General features: G+C 43.0%; 1 protein-coding gene and 1 pseudogene across 2 annotated transcripts; both read left to right on the forward strand.

Annotated features, from left to right (window-relative positions):
* Positions 1-3942: 3942 nt before the first annotated feature.
* LOC307101870 (olfactory receptor 6C4-like) lies at positions 3943-4872 on the forward strand (the record flags this gene model as incomplete). Its single annotated transcript, XM_079775350.1, has 1 exon — positions 3943-4872. One exon carries the CDS (start codon positions 3943-3945, stop codon positions 4870-4872), a length of 930 nt encoding a protein of 309 aa, XP_079631476.1.
* A 609-nt stretch (positions 4873-5481) lies between these two features.
* On the forward strand, positions 5482-5921 carry LOC307101872 (ribosomal protein uL24-like; annotated as a pseudogene). The gene has a single exon. The product of its transcript is annotated as a ribosomal protein uL24-like (transcript).
* The last annotated feature ends 11747 nt before the right edge of the window (positions 5922-17668 follow it).

Here is a 17668-nt window from a genome sequence, read left to right on the forward strand (position 1 = left end):
TTTTTCACCCTCCTCACCTCTGACAGCTGTCAGTCTGTTCTCATTATCTGTAAGTCTGTTTCTATTTTGTTAGTTTATCTTGTTCATTAGATTCCACATATAAGTAAAATCATGCGGTCTGACTGGCTTATTCCACTTAACATAATATTCTCCAGGTCCATCCATTCTGTCCCAAAAGGTAAGAGTCCCTTCTTTTTTACAGCCACACAGCATTCCATTGTGTAGATGTACCACAGCCTTTTTTATCCACTCATCTATGGATGGGACCTTGGGCTGCTTCCAAATCCTGGCTATTGTAAATAATGCTGCAAGGAACAAAGGGGTGCATATATTCTTTTGAATTCTTGTTTTGGGTTTCTTCTGATATATGCCAAGAAGTGGAATCACTAGGTCATCAGGCAGTTCCATTTTTAATTTTTTGAGGAAACTCCATACTGTTTTCCACGTAGCTGCACCAATCTGCAATCCCACCAACAGTGCACAAGGGTTCCCCTTGCTCCACATCCTTGCCGACACTTGTTTGTTGATTTATTAGTTACTAGAAGCCCGGTGCACGAAATTCGTGCATGGCGGGGGGTTGTCCCTTAGCCCAGCCTGTACCCTCTCCAATCTGGGACTCCTGGAGGGATGTCCGACTGCCCGTTTAGGCCCGTTCCTGGTCGGATCGGGCCTAAACGGGCAGTCGGACATCCCTCTCACAATCCAGGACTGCTGACTCCCAACTGCTTGCCTGCCTGCCTTCCTGATTGCCCCTAACCGCTTCTGCCTGCCAGCCTGATCACCCCCTAACCACTCTGCTGCCAGCCTGGTTGATGGTTAACTGCTCCCCTGCCAGCCTGTTTGCCCCCAACTTCCCTCCTCTGCCAGCCTGGTCACCCCTAACTGCCCTCTCCTGCAGGGTTGATCACCTCCAACTGCCCTCCCGTGCAAGCCTGGTCCCTCTCAACTGCCCTCCCTTGCAGGCCTGGTCCCTCACAACTGCCCTCCCTTGCAGGCCGGGTGCCTCCCAACTGCCCTCTCCTGCTGGCCATCTTGTGGTGGCCATCTTGTGTCCACATGGGGGCAGGATCTTTGACCACATGGGGGCAGCTATATTGTGTGTTGCAGTGATGATCAATCTGTATATTACTCCTTTATTAGATAAGATAGAGGCCTGATGCACGGGTGGGGGTCAGCTGGTTTGCCCTGAAGGGTGTCACAGATAAGGGTGGGGTTCCCTTGGGGTGTGGGGCGGCCTGAGTGAGGGGCCTGTGGTGGTTTGCAGGCCGGCCACACCCCCTGGCAACCCAAGGGGAGGCCCTGGTATCTGGAATTTATTTTCCTTCTACAATTGAAACTTTGTAGCCTGGAGCGGAGCCAAGCCTGGGGCTCCGGCAGCCATTACTGTGGCAGTTAATTCACCTTCTACAATTGAAACTTTGTAGCCTTAAGCGGGTGGGCCCGGCCAGGGTGTGCTTTAAAGCTTTGCTTCCCCTGTTGCCGCCAGCAACCCTGGCCTGCTCTCTCAAGCTCCATTCTGCCGCCATTTGTTTGAATTTGTTTACCTTCTATAATTGAAACTTTGTAGCTTGAGTGGAGGCTTATGCCTGCAACGGCTATGGAAAGCTTGGCTTGCTCTGTTACCTGGGAAACCTTGCTCTCTGTGGCTGTAGCCATCTTGGATTGTGGTTAATTTGCATACTCGCCCTGATTGGCTGGTGGGCGAGGCTTGGCTGGTGAGCGTGGCTTATGTAGCGGAGTGATGGTTAATTTGCATATTACCATTTTATTAGAGAGGATAGCCATTCTGACAGCTATGAGGTAAAATCTCATTGTGATTTTAATTTGCATTTCTCTGATGATTAGTGACCTTGAGCATCTTTTCATATGTCTACTGGCCATCTGTACGTCCTCTTTGAAGAAGTGTCCATTCAAGTCCTTTGCCCATTTTTTCATTGGGTTGTTTGTTTTCTTGGTGTTGAGTTATATAAGTTCTTTATAAATTTTGGAAATTAACCCTTTATCAGATGTGTCATTGATGAATGTGTACTCCTATTCATTGGGTTGTCTTTCATTTTGCTGATGATTTCCTTTGTTGTGTAAAAGCATTTTAGTTTGATGTAGTCCCATTTGTTTAATTTTTATTTTGTTTCCCTTGCCCATGAAACATATTAAAAAATATCGCTATGAAAAATGTCCAATATTTTGCTGCCTCTGTTTTCTGCTAGGGTTTCATGATTTACATTTAAGTCTTTAAATCCCTTTTGAGTTTATTCTTGTGTATGGTGTAAGTTGGTGATCTAGTTTCTTTTTTCTTTCTTTTTCTATTCTTTTTTTTTTTTTTTGCATGTATCTTTCCAACTTTGCCAAAACCATTTATTGAAGAGAATGTCTTTACCCCATTGTATGTTCTTGCTTCCTTTGTCAAAAATATTTTTTATTTCTTTATTTCTTTATTTATGTTTTGTTAATCCTCGCCCAAGGATATTTTTCCATTGATTTTTGGGGAGAGTGGAAGAAAGAGGGAAAGACAGAGAGAAACATCATGTAAGAGAAACACATCGATTGGTTGCCTCCTGCACAAGACCCCACCCAGGCGGGGCCAGGGAGGAGCCTGCAACTGAGGTATGTGCCTTTCACCAGATTTAAAACTGGGACCCTTTGGTGCATAGGCCGACACTCTATTCACTGAGCCAAACCAGCTAGGGCTCTTTGTCAAATATTAATTGACCATAAAGGTGTGGCTTTAGCTCTCTATTCTGTCCCATTGATTTACATGCCTGTTTTTATGCCAGTATCATGCTGTTTTGACTACAATGGCCTTGTAGAATAGTTGGATGTCAGATAGCATGATTCCTCCAACCTTGTTCTTCTTAACTCAAGATTGCTGAGGCTATTCCGGGTCTTTTGTGGGTCCATATAAATTTTTGGATATTTGTTCAAGTTCTGTGAGATATGCCATTGGTATTTTAATAGGAATTGCATTGAATTAATAGATTGTTTTGGGTAATATGTACATTTAATATGTTAATTATTCCTATTCATGAACACAGAATATGCTTCCACTCATTTGTATCTTCCTCAATTTCTTTCTTTAGTATCCTATAATTTTCAGGGTATAGGTCTTTTACCTCTTTGGTTCAATTTATCCCTAGGTACCTTATTGTTTTTGTTGCAATTGTAAATGGGATTGTTGTCTTAGTTTCTCTTTTTGATAGTTCATTATTGGTATATAAAATGCCCCCAATTTCTGAATATTAACTTTATTTAACATCTGAATTTTAATTTTGTATCCTGCTACTTTACTGAATTCATTAGTCAATTCTAGTTGTTTTTGGTAGAGTCTTTAGGGTTTTCTATATACAGTATCATGTCATCTGCAAACTGGGACCTGAGGGAAAGCAGACACTGACTGCAAAGATTTAGAGACTGACATTAGTCACAATGGTCCACAAATTCTAAAAATCTAAGGGAATTTGGGGATCTCTTTGGATACACAGTTATAACAGTATTGCTTATTCCCTCCTAAAGGTCCCTCAAATATGAGCTAACATAGTTAGCTTTTCTTCTCACACTAAGACCAAGAGAGTGATGGAAAGGAGACACCACTGCCAAATTAGCAGATAAAAGGTCAAAAGTCAGTTTTCAAAGAGACACTAAATGAAGAAAATGATAACTTAGGCATTGGGTTAGAAGATACGCTAGGAAAGTACATGAAGAGCCTGAAAAGGAGCCATGGAGGAAAATCCTCCTATGTGGGAATTCAACAAAAAGTCTTGTGAAGAGGCAGCCTCTATCCAATAGAAAATCTCATTTGACTCAAATTGACAGGGGGTGGGGGGCGAGGGTGTTGAATCAATTCAACAAAAAAACCTTAGCCTCTCCTGAATGCTCCTGCGCACTTCTTCCCTTGTAAACACCAACTTTGTTCTCTTGTACCTTCCTAGGCTGTAAAAGTTAACGATGAAAAACCAAACCTTTCCGACAGAATTCATTCTTCTGGGACTAACAGACATCCCAGAAATTCAACTTGTCATCTTTATACTTCTCTTCCTGACCTACATGTTTAGTATTATTGGAAACCTGACCATCATCACCCTCACACTACTGGACTCCCACCTCCAGACTCCCATGTATTCCTTCCTCCGGAATTTCTCCTTTTTAGAAATTTCCTTCACAACCACTTTTACTCCTAGGCTACTGTTCAGCATCTTAACTGGGAAGAAGAGCATCAGCTTTGCCGGTTGCCTCACTCAGTATTTCTTTGCCATACTCTTCGGGGCCACAGAGTTTTACCTTTTGACTGCCATGGCTTATGACCGCTATGTGGCCATATGTAAACCCCTGCATTACACAACCATCATGAGCAGCAGGGTTTGCACCCAACTGGTTCTCTGCTCCTGGCTAGGTGGTTTCCTGATCATCATATCCCCAATCATCCTAACCAGTCAGCTGGATTTCTGTGACTCCAATATACTGGATCATTATTATTGTGACTATGGGCCCCTCATAGAAATATCATGCTCAGACACAAGACTCCTGGAGATAGTTGACTTTATTTTAGCATTTGTGACCGTGGTGGTCACTCTGGTGCTGGTGAGTATCTCCTATACAAACATCATCTGGACCATTCTGAAGATCCCCTCTGCTCAGCAAAGGAAAAAGGCCTTTTCCACGTGTTCTTCCCACATGATTGTCATCTCCCTCTCTTATGGCAGCTGCATCTTCATGTACATAAAACCCTCAGCAAAAGAAGGAATTGCCTTCAATAAGGGAGTTGCTCTGCTCAATACTTCAGTAGCCCCTTTGTTGAACCCATTCATTTACACTCTAAGAAATAAACAAGTAAAACAAGCTTTCAAGGATGTGACCAGAAAGATTATGACTCTTTAATGAACATAAAGACCTCTGCTGGAGGCTAAAGCAAACTGCAATTAGCATAAAAGTGCATAAGCGACACTGGAAGGCCAATGGACTTTGATATTCAGCAGGGCTGAATATCAGCAGGACTGCCCTGCTGTGATTGCAATGGCTCAAGGTGATTTCCTGACCTGATAATCTTTACATTGTATACCAAACTTTACCTTTGATCTGCCTGTATGCATTGCTAAAGGGAAAATGTGTACTCAAAGTGAATAAAAAGCAGACAGGACTGGTCTTGGGTGCCTCTTCAAGAAAGAGTCTCCACCTGGCCCCACCCCTTAATAATTCATATTTTTGTCTAGCATTTTCAATTGGGCATCGGCCCCTCCTTCAAATCCTGATTCCGCCATGCAGATTGTGGCATACCTCAAACTCAAAGAAAAATCTGAACACATTCATAAAGTTTCTCTCCATGAAAACACAGAACTTCTCCCTTATTAAAGCAATATCTAAGATGAATTTATTATGAAAAGATATCAAAGTTATATTTCAAACTTGACAATGGAGAAATCTCCCGCCCCCAAAAAAAAAATAGCTTAAATATTTCTTTCTAGTTCTGAACACTTCCGGAGCCAGACAGTCACCATGAAGTTCAACCCCTTCGTGACTTCGAACCGCAGCAAAAACCGCAAACGCCACTTCAACGCCCCCTTGCACGTGCGCCCCAAGATCACGTCTTCCCCACTCTCCAAGGAGCTGCAGCATAAGTACAACGTCAGCTCCATGCCCATCCACAAGACGACACGGTCCAGGTGGTTCGAGGACAGTACAAAGGACAGCAAATCGACAAGGTAGTGCAGGTGTACAGGAAGAAACATGTCATCTACATGGAGCGGATGCAGCGTGAGAAGGCTACGGCACACCTGTCCACATGGGCATTCACCCCAGCAAGGTGGTTATCACCAGGCTAAAACTGGACCAAGATCGGAAAAAAATTCTTGAACAAAGCCAAATCTCGACAAGTTGGAAAAGAGAAAGGCAAATATAAAGAAGAACTTATTGAGAACATACAGGAATAAATGTAACCTGTTGGGCAACCATGGTTTAGCTGTAGGTTTTTAGCCTGGTGTGTATTCTTTTAAAATTGTTCAAGATGTCTCTGGAATATTTTGTTTCCTTCCTGGTTTGTTATTGATATGTGGCTCTGTATATCTCTTCTGCTGTTTGGATTAATTTTATGAATAAAAATTGGAAATGTACTCTTAAAAAACAAATATTTCTTTCTAGCAAATAGATTTTTGAACCGTTTTAAAAATTTTCAAAAATGTGAAACAATACCACTCTTCTCATTATTTTTTTGAGATTATAGTTATGTTAAATAAAAATATATTATTTGTGTTTTAAGATGTGTTTACTATAGTAATTTAAAACAAATTAATATATAGATTTTTTAATTTTTCAGTTTTGATTTCTAATATGATATAAAATAATATAGATATAACCCCTTAGTAGATCAATTTTTATAGAAAAAAGATGTAGCTATATAACCTTGTTAGTCTATGTACAAAAGAGGAATATCTGAATAAAATTAATGGTATTAATTAATTAATTAATTAATGGTGGTCTTGGGCTTATTGATAAAGTTTAGCTTTACAAATGAGGCCTTTCATTTTATCAAAGTCTTTAGAAAGTTGTTCAAATATATTATCAGAAATACTAGACAATTTCCAGAATAATCTAGTAATTACATCTTGCAATAAAGTTCTACTCTTCCAATAAAGGCCATCCTTTCTCCAGTTTGAAATAATTTTTTTTTCTCATCCTTTTTGCTCTGAAAATTCTAAAAATCTCTTCTTTAGACATTTACTACAAAAACTATCTCTGGTTATAGGGTTGGTATTTCTGGCTCTAACTCTCCTTCAGTCATGAAATTGAAATAAAAACTATTACCAGGGTATCCCTAACAGAGTGAATATCCAATCTCTTCTTAAGGGAAGATTCAGAAGAGTAGGAATCTTGAGTTATGTTACCAAAACCTATAGGGCTCCTTGAGGGTGCCTGAGCTGTAGGGGACATATTTTGTAGATGAAACTTAGGAGGCTGAGAGTGAAAGGGCCATCTAAGGATGCCTTAGAAAATAGCATCCAAATATTTTAAGAATTTTTTAAAGCAAATTTCCTAATTTTTTAGAGGCTTTTGTTATTGTTATTTTCCAGATAAGCCAAATAGACGCAAATTCCAGTAGATTGTCTCTGTAACTGATTCCCAAGGTCAGTTCTTTGCAAAGCACCCCTTGGTGCTTCTTTAGACCAGTGATTTTCAATCTTTTTCAACTGATGACACACATAAACTAATTATGAAAATCCTGCAGCATACCAAAATATATATTTTTGCCCATCTGACAAAAGAAAAATAGGTATACTTTTGATTCATTAACACCAGACAGCTATTGTTGTATTGTCTGTTGTCATCATTTTTATTTGATAGTCTAAGAGAAAATAGGTCAATGTCGCTGACTAAATAGTCACATATTGCATATTTTAAAAAACTTTGTGGCACACTGGTTGAAAATCACTGCTTTAGACCAAAAGCTAAAGAACAAGCAGTTCAGAATATTGAGCCTCTTTCTCCAAAGGCTCCTGACTCCTGTTTCTGCATGGCTTTTAATTAAATACCTTGAAGACTTGGGCATGGAAACAGGATGGAAAGATACACACCCTGGCTTGGCCCAGCCCTGTTGTCTGCCTTGGATCTGAGCAGTCCTGTGGATGTGCCCTTCAACTGCCTAGAAGCCCAGCAATCATTCTACAAATATATTTGCCTGCCTACATTGTTCTCAGTGCTGAAGTTATTATGGAGCCTTTTTCCTTCTCTTCACATTGCTGGCTGCAGAAGAAAAAAAAAAAAGAATTGGTTTTTTAGAGGGTAGTTAAAATGGGGAGGACATAGAAACCTGTATGATCATAAGGTGTCTACATTTTATTTGAAGTGGTAAAATCTTGATTCTAAGTGGACTGTGGAAAGTTAAGCATGTATATTATAATTTCAACATAATTAACTTTAAAAATTAAACAAAGATATAATCAAAATCACAATCTATACTAATAAAAGGGTAATATACTAATTAGACTGGGAGACCTTACGGACCTACTTCCGGACAAAGCCGTGGCTGGGAGGGCTGAGGCAAGCCGCCAAGGCTGGGAGGGCCCATCGCAGAGCCCCAGCCGGGTGGGCAGGGCCTCCCTCTGCACAGCATTGATCACAGAGCCCTGGCAGGGTGGGCAGGGCAGATAGGGCCTCCCTGTGGGCAGCAATTGATCGCAGGGCGGGCAGGGCCTCCATGTGGGCGGGGATTAATGGCAGAGCCCAGGCCTGGTGGGAAAACCTGCCTCTGCTCTGCCATTGATCACAGAGCCCAGGCCTGGTGGGCAGGGCCTCCCTCTGTTCATCATTGATCAAAGAGCCCTGGTGGGGTGGGCAGGCAGGCAGGGGGGGCAGTTGGGGGTGAGCAGGCTGGCGGGGGGACAGTTGGGGGTGAGCAGGCTGGCAGGGGGGACAGTTGGGGGTGAGCAGGCTGGCAGGCAGAGTGGTTAGGGGTGATCAGGCAGGCAGGTAGGTGAGCAGTTAGGAGCCAGCAGTCCCAGAATGCGAGAGGGATGTCCGACTGCCGGTTTAGGCCCGATCCCACACAGATTGGGTCTAAACCAGCAGTCAAACATCCCCCAAGGGGTCCCAGATTGGAGAGGGTGCATGCTGGGCTGAGGGACACACACCCCGTGCACGAATTTTGTGCACCAGGCCACTAGTAAATAAATAAATGAGTTTAAATGGAATACTAAAAAAAAAATCAAATAACCCAAAAGTAGGCATGAAAAGGGAAATAGAGGAACTAAAATAGAGGAAGTAAACATAATAAATAATAAATGATGGACATAAACCCAAACATATCAATAATTATACTGAGGCAGGATAGTAAGCTAAGAATATTCCTTGGCAAGTGGAATTGGGAAACTGAGACAGAGAGCTGAACAAACTGGCCCAGCAATTTACAGCAGATACAGAAGGTCACTTCCCTAGAGATAACATCTAGGCCTCAGGTGTATTTCAGCTTCAGGCCCAGAAAAGCAGCAAAACCAGGTAGGTGAAGCCAGGGCCAGCTGCAATGACTAATAGTGCTGACCAATCAGTAGAGACCACAACCCTGAGAGGGCACACCTGGAAAAATTGATGAGTATTGTATTGAGATCTCCCTAAAGCCCTCCCCTAAACTCCCAGCCTTCAAAGGCCCCCATCCCAAGCTCTCCCTTTCCGGACCATGCCTGCACCTTTCCCTTCCCCTTTTCTTCCCCCCACAGGTGTGCATCTCCTAAATTCTAAGGGTCCCCATGAGATTTGCAACCAGGAGAGCAATGGGTAGCAGCAGCTCGGCCCAGGCTAACCCCCTGAGCCTCTCTGACTTCTCAGTGAGCCGAAGCAGCCCTGCCTGGGCTCCTTTCTTTCCTATAACATTTCTAGAGAGCCAGACATTTCTGGTGAAGCACAAGACCTTATCTTCCTTAACCAAGGACACTTGAGAGTAAATGGCTTACACTTCTCCTCCCTACCCAGAGAATAAATAGCTTAAATCATCCTGGTCAGAGAAATAGAAAAGAAATCGAATTAATGCTATTTGTGCCAGCCAAACCCAAGAACGGATGAAGTCTGGGTAAGAACTAACAACAACAACAATTAGAGTCAAACAAATCCAAGATACAGGCAAAGCTAACCAGAAAATGACCCTGGTCCCTCTATGCCTCATTTTGGTACATCAGCACATTACACCTGGAAAGCTGATGAATATTCTGCTAAAACCCTTCCTAAGACCTCTCCTAAGATTCCTGCTCCAAAAGAGAGATAAAAAGCCTCAAGACAATAGACCCAGGCAGGTTCTCTCTGGAGCACGGCCATGATGCCTTTTTTTTCCTCAGGCAGGAACGTTCTCCTAAACTCTAAGGGTCCCCATGAGACTCCCAATCAGGGGAGCATCAGGCAGCAGCAGCTCATCCCGGGCTTACCCCCTGAACCTGTCTCCAGCACCCTTTTCTCTGACTTTTTCATGAGCTAACAGCAGCCTGCCTTGTCTCACTCCCGTCACTGTGACTTTTACTTCGCAGTGAGCTAACAGGAGCCCCGCCTTAGCTCACTTCTTCCCTATAATATTTCTAGAGAGCCATAGCAGCCCTGCCAGGGCTCTCTCCTGTTGCTTCTACTGTCTTAAGCCCTTCCTTTGTCTCAGTATCCCCAGGTTTAATAAATGTACTCTCAGAGTCACCTGGATTCATGAAATCTTTCCACGTACTAGTACTACAGGCCAACACGAGGCAGATCCGCTCTGGGCCTGATCCCTTTCCAGGGAGTGACAAGAAGACCTCCTAAATGTGTAAGCACTTAACAACACAGTTACAAAATATATAAGTAAATTATAGAAATGTAGGCCTGAAACCTATATAATTGTATTAACCAATGTCACTGCAACAACTTCAATAAAAAAGAAAAATTGCATATAAGTAAAAACTTGAATAACGGAAAGAAGAAACAGAAAATCCACAATTATAATTGGTGACTTTAATGTATCTCTCTCTCAATAACAAATATAATTAGTAGTCAGAAAATAAGCAAGGATATAGAACTGAACAACACCATCAATCAGCTGGATATAACTGACATTTATAGAACACTCCACCTAAAAACAGAAGATCACACAGTCTTTTCATATGCACATGGAATATTTAGCAAAATAGACCAGACCCTGGATTATAAAACAAACCTTAGCAGATTTAAAAGAATTGAAATAATATAAAATATATTTATCCCTAGCTGGTTTGGCTCAGTGGATAGAGCATCGGCCTGCGGACTGCAGGGTCCCAGGTTTGATTCCAGTCAAGAGCACATGCCTGTGTTGTGGGCTCAATCCCCAGTAGCGGGTGTGCAGGAGGCAGCCCATCAATGATTCTCTCTCATCATTGATGTTTCTATCTCTCTTCCTATCCCTTCCTCTCTGAAATCAATAAAAATATATGTTTTTAAAAATAAATAAAGTATGTTTATAATGGAATTAAACTTGAAATTAATAACATACATATGACCAAAATTTCTCAAGCAGTTGGAAACTAAACAACACACTTCTCTATAATTCATGGGCCAAAGAGAAAATCTCAAGGGAGATTAGAAAGCATTTTGAACTGAATGAAAATGGAAACACAATATATCACAAATTGTGATACAGCTATAGAAGTGCTTATAGGAAAATTTATAGCATCAAATGCTTACAGTGGAAAAGATGGAAAGTCTCAAATCAATACTGTAAGCTTCCACACTCAGGAAAAAAAAAAAGCTAATTAAACCCAAAGCAAGCAAAAGGAAGGAAATAATAAAAATAAGAACAGAAATCAATGAAATTGAAAACAAAAACACAATATGTAAATCAATAAAACCAAAAGCTTGTTTTTTTAAGAAGACAAATAAGATTGATAAGCATCTATCAAGACCAACAAAAGAAAGCGAGAAGGCACAAAACTCCATTATCAGTTGTAAGAGGGAATATCATTACAAACCCTATAGACATTTAAAGGGTAATAACAAAATACTGCACACAGGCATGTTATAGATGTTGACACAAGGGATAATTGGTCCTTTATTAAGATGGCAATACCTAAAGCCTTTCTGGCTTCAACTGTAACAGAATATACACTGAGTGGCCAGATTATTATGCATTCAGAGATCATAATAATCTGGCCACTCAGTGTATATAAGTAATTAGAAGAATCAATGTGAACTCTCAGGGGCTCAAATTATTCTGCTTGTGTCCATGGACTCTTGTCCATACAGATTTTGGAACCAAAGCCCATTCTTTTTTTTTTAATAAATCTTTATTGTTCAGATTATTACAGGTGTTCCTCTCCCCCCCCCCCATAGCTCCTCTCCACCTGATTCCCCACCCCACCCCATGCCCTTACCGCCCGCCACTGTCTTCATCCATAGGTGTAAGATTTTTGTCCAATCTCTTCCTGCACCCCTCAGGTCCCCTACCCCCTGATAATTGTCCATCCCCTCTCTTTCTATGTCCCTGATTCTATTATATTCACCAGTCCATTCTGTTCTTCAGATTTTTTATTCACTTGATTTTTAGATTCACTTGTTGGTAGATATGTATTTGATGTCTTTTTGTTGTTCATAATTTTTACCTTTACCTTTTTTTTTCTTCTTCCTCTTCTTAAAGAATACCCTTCAGCATTTCATGTAATCCTGGTTTGGTGGTGATGAACTCCTTTAGCTTTTTCTTGTCTGTGAAGCTCTTCGTCTGACCTTCAATTCTGAATGATAGCTTTGCTGGGTAGAGTAATCTTGGTTGTAGGTTCTTGCTGTTCATCACTTTGAATATTTCTTGCCACTCCTTTCTGGCCTGCATAGTTTCTGTTGAGAAATCAGCTAAGAGTCGTATGGGTACTCCCTTGTAGGTAACTAACTGTTTTTCTCTTGCTGCTTTCAAGATTCTCTCTTTGTCTTTTGCCCTTGGCATTTTAATTATGATGTGTCTTGGTGTGGTCCTCTTTGGATTCCTCTTGTTTGGGGTTCTGTGTGCTTCCTGAACTTGTAAGTCTATTTCTTTCACCAGGTGGGGGAAGTTTTCTGTCAGTATTTTTTCCAATAGGTTTTCAATATCTTGCTCTCTCTCTTCTTCTGGCACCCCAAAAATTCGGATGTTGGTACACTTAAAGCCGTCCCAGAGGCTCCTTACGCTATCCTCACACTTTTGGATTCTTTCTTTCCGCCTCTCTGGTTGGGTGTTTTTTGCTTCCTCATATTTCAGATCTTTGGTTTGACTCTTCGGGTACTGTGATCTACAGTTGAGTGTCTGTATATTCTTTATTTCAGACAGCGTATGCATAATTTCTGACTGGTCCTTTTCCATTTTTTTGGTATTCTCATTAAGGTCCTTGAAGGTCTCTTCAAGTTTCTCAGCAGTTTTTAGAAGATTCTTGAGTAACCTTATAAATGTGGTTCTGAACACTGTGTCGTCCGTTAGTTTACTTTCCTCTATCTCTTCTATTCGTGACATACTTTGGTGTCTCCGCATTTTGGCTGCCTCCCTGTGTTGATGGAGTGGCTTTGTGTGGTCAGTGACCTATAGGGGCCGATAGCTCAGCTTCCCCAATCACCCTAGGTGGTCGCTCTTGGTACACCCCTTTGTGGGCTGAGTGGAAAGTCTTGGTGTAGTTAAAAGCCTTGATTTCTGTTGGTACACTGGGAGAAATTGACCTCCAGGCCAATTGGCTATGAGAACCTGCTGTGTCTATAATGGAAGCACTGCTGCGCTGGAGACACGCTTGTGGTACAGGGCTTGTTTGAGTGGAGCTTTGGTGCTCACTGAGTCCGCCTCCCAAATGTGTCACTTATGGATGTGAGGAGTTGAAATCTGGTGCCTCACACTGACCATTAGGTGCATTGGCTTCTGAATCTCCAATGGGGTGCAGTTCAGCTGCTGTCTGAGGCTACCCTGCAGGAGCTACAGCGAGAACTGCCGTCCTCTCCTCCCTGCTTGGAGCTTGGAGTCCTTGGAGCTGTCTGTACTGGGTTGCAAGTTTACTAGTTTAAACTCAGTTTTTCAGCGTTTGTGCCCTGATTGTGCCCGTCTCTTTTGGTCTAGTTGTAGAGGTTCCGCTCAGCCAGCTTTCCCGTGGTTCTGGGTGATAGACGTTCTGTCTTTTAGTTGTAGTTTTGGAAATTGTTGTGGACGGCAGCAGCCCAGATGTTTATCTACGCTGCCATCTTGGATCTCTCTGGACCAGGCCTCTAATATATATATATATATATATATATATATATATATATATATACACACACACACACACACACACACACACACACACACATATACACACACACACACAAACTGAGTGGCCAGATTATTATGCATTCAGAGATCATAATAATCTGGCCATTCAGTGTATATAAGTAATTAGAAGAATCAATGTGGACTCTCAGGGGCTCAAATTATTCTGCTTGTGTCCATGGACTCTTGTCCATACAGATTTTGGAACCAAAACCCATTCTTTTTTTTCTTTTTTCTTTTTCTTCTTCTTCTTCTTTTTTTTTTTTTTTTTGATATTTTTTACAGAGAGGAAGGGAGAGGGATAGAGAGTTAGAAACATTGATAAGAGAGAAACATCGATCAGCTGCCACCTGCACACTCCCTACTGGGAATGTGCCCCCAACCAAGGTACATATCCTTGACTGGAATCAAACCTGGGACCCTTCAGTCCGCAGGCCAATGCTCTATCCACTGAGCCAAACCGGCTAGGACCCCAAGCCCATTCTTTAGTTATTCCTTGAAGGATACTAGTATGTATATCAGATATTCAGGATAATGCTGCGTAGGAGAATTCTCTGGAACTTCAAAAGAAGAGGAGGCAAGAAAGAAACATAAAATGGTAGATACATATTCTTTCTGCAGTTTATCTCCCTACTTTAATTTAATATTTTATATTTCTACCCCAGTTGAATTCATATTCTGATTATAAACCTGTCAGTAATGAAGATTTGGGAGGTAGGAACACTAATAGATTTCTCCAGCAAGGGAAAAACAGTTTTCTTGATCAAAAAGGTACATGGGGGACATCTGCAATAGTGTCAACAATAAAACATTTAAGTAAAAGTAAAAAAGAAAGGTACAGTGAAGAGTGTTATGGAAGACACTTCCAGTCCTTCAAATCCTTGTAGGTAGTCCTGTTCTAATTATCATGATGGCTCTCTTTCCTCATCAAGGCCATAATATTTTTAAATGAAACTTACAAAGGCTGTGAATTCAACTAACAGTGTAATTAAGTTCCCAGAATTAACTGCTGGGTTTGGCTTTCAACAATTTCTATTTTGTGGCTCTAAAATGTAAAAGATTACTTTAGCATAGCCTCAGAAAAATCTGCATTTGATTCTGTTTTAGATGAGAATTTTTGATATAATGCAGAATTTTTTTATTTTTTTATTTTATTTTATTTTATTTGTCATCTTAAGATATCCAATGGGGTAAGACAAAACCATTCTGCCAAAACATCCTGGATTTCCTCCTCCTTCTAAATTGCTCTACAGCAGCCCAGCCGGCATGGCTCAGTGGTTGAGCATGGACCTATATACCAGGAGGTCACAGTTCAATTCCCAGTCAAGGCACATGCGGCTCCATCCCCAGTGCGGGCGTGCAGGAGGTAGCCCATCAATGATTCTCTCTCATCATTGATGTTTCTATCTCTCTCTCCCTCCCCTTTCTGCTCTGAAATCAATAAAAATGTACTTTAAAATAAATTACTCTCTAGCAGTAGCTTCTCAGTCTCTCAGACCTTTGCCTGAGCGTGGTGCAGGTGCAGCTGCCGCCACCGCGCGGCGCCAACGTGAACGCGCAGATGTGCCGGCAGCTCCGGGCCGCCCTCCTCCGGCTGGTGCGCACGCTGCCCCAGCGCCCCACGGCCGCCTCAGCCCGCGGGGGGTCATCCACATCCTGCGGGGGGAGGCCACGCGGCCAGAGCCCTCCCCTGACCGGGGTGCCACCGCCTCCCGGAAAGCAGCAGCCGCCTCAGCTCCGATGGACTCTCTGCATCACCATCCTCCTCGCCGTCCCAGTCTTCTCCCAGGGACCCCCATGAATTTCCCACGGCTCCCCCCAGTCTCTTCGTTTCTCCCTCATCTCCACCTGCGTCCCTGCCCTTTGCCTGGGTCCTCCAAGCCCCTGGCCAGCAGGTGCCTCCCTCCCCAACTCCAGGAGGCCGCTGAGAAGGATGCGGGGAAGCGGGGGGGGGGGGAGAGGAGTGGGGGGGAAGCCAGGAGAGGGGGGCGGGCGGAGATCTTGGACTCGTGAGTAGGGACCTCCCTGCCCTGTGCAGTCAACCCTCCTGGAAACTATGAAGATCTCACTCTGCCCTCCCCCCTCCCGAACCCCCACCCCTATTTTCGAACCAGGATTTGCCCAGAGGCACATGCATTTACCCCCTTGGAGTACAGATATTCCCCCACCTCATCTTCCGCCCAGGACTCCCTCCCCAGTTATTCTCAGGCACCGATCTCCTGTCTGGAATTCCACCCAATCGTGTATTTCCTTCTCCTTCCTCTCTCAGAGCTGGTGGAACCGGGAACAGCTCCTTCCCTCTGCCCTCCGCCCTCCGCACATGAGGAGGGAGAGATGGGCTGTAGTGGGGCACTTATAACAATGTAAATTATTAGGCATTTTTGGTTGGATTTCTTTTGTAATAAACTACTTTTGTAACATAAAAAAAAAATTAAAAAGAGGACTGGGGTAGCAGCAAAGAGTTATTTTTAGGCTTTCTCAGAGGAAACAAAAGGAAGGAATAAAAGGAAAGAAGAAGGGAGAGAGGAAAGTCACTGATATTCAATAATTATTTAAAGATTCTGAAAGAGGTGACTTTTCTGAGTAGGGAAGAGCCTCCAGCAGCTTCTGCTCTGCTTCCCTGAATCCACAGGGAAGCAGCAGCAGGTAGAGGAGGAATGGACTTGAGGAGAAATGTTCCTCTGCTCTAATGTCTGGCGCTTCTATCTGCACGTTTCTGGAAAGGGCCTGAGGTCCACAATGGCCAATGAGAGCATAGTGACTGAGCTCTTCCTCCAAGGCCCCGCAGCCACCAACGAGCTTCAGGTGGCAGCCTTCCTGCTCCTGCTGCTTGCCTGCCTCGTGATTATCTCCGGAAACCTGGCCATCATCACCTGGACCTCGCTGGAAAACCCGCCCGCAGACTCCTATGTATTTCCTCCTCCGGCATCTGTCCTGCTTAGAAATTAGGCTCCAGACTGTCATCGTACCCAAGGTGCTGCTCGACATTGCCACGGGGACCAAGACCCTCCGCTTTGCTGGCTGCATCGCCCAGGACTTTTTCCACATCTTCCTGGAGGCCACGGAGTTCTTTTTCCTTAGGACTGGTGGCAGGGCATGTAATAGGAATCGAACCACAGGGGTTCCATGGTTATTCACCTTACTAACTATAGATAAGAGGCTTTCTTACAGACCCTGGGAAACTGGAGGATGTGTTGCAAGAAGAAAAGCAGGGCTGTGAAAGACAAGACCCCTTGGAGCCCTGATGGATCCATGACGCAGAAAAGAAAATACTTTTTGAGAGCAGACCAAGGACAGGACACGCTTTGACTTGATCTATGCCTGGACCCTGACCCCCTCCAGGAGTTTTCCTCAGGAATGCTGACCATTCTCTGGTCCAAGGAACGGGCTGAGCTGTTTGTAACATCATAGGAGATTAGCCAACTTGTTATCGGACTTCAAGATCCTGGAAGAACACACACTGACCACATACCATACAGTCTTTATCCTGGCCCCCTTCCCCCTTGCACTCAGCCCTTCTTCCTTATCCCAATATAATCAGCCGGCTAGTAGGAGACGGTAGAGCAGAATTTTCAGGATGACCTCCATAGTTATCTCTCCATACGGCCGGCGTTATTGGAATAAAAATTCATACATGATTCAGCCCTGTCTCTGCTTAATTTGGTTCAAGTGGTGACAGGCAGCCTCAGGGAGGTGACAGGGAGGGAGGACTGGGAATGTCATTCACCTGTGATCAACCCACTTCATGTAATTAAGACATTTCAGATGACCAAGAATGGTCCCCAGAAACCTTCCTAGTTAGACATGATTCAAGTAGGAAACAAAGGATGAAAAAAAAGAGAGACTCTTCAAAAGCTGATCTCCATAAAAATGTTTTGTTTCCTGGTACTTTCCAAAGCCAAGACAGAATATAAACAGAACCCTTCAAATAAGTCACCTTGTGTTGATGACATA

Source organism: Cnephaeus nilssonii, assembly GCF_951640355.1.
Source record: "Cnephaeus nilssonii genome assembly, chromosome: 6".
Taxonomy (NCBI): domain Eukaryota; kingdom Metazoa; phylum Chordata; class Mammalia; order Chiroptera; family Vespertilionidae; genus Cnephaeus; species Cnephaeus nilssonii.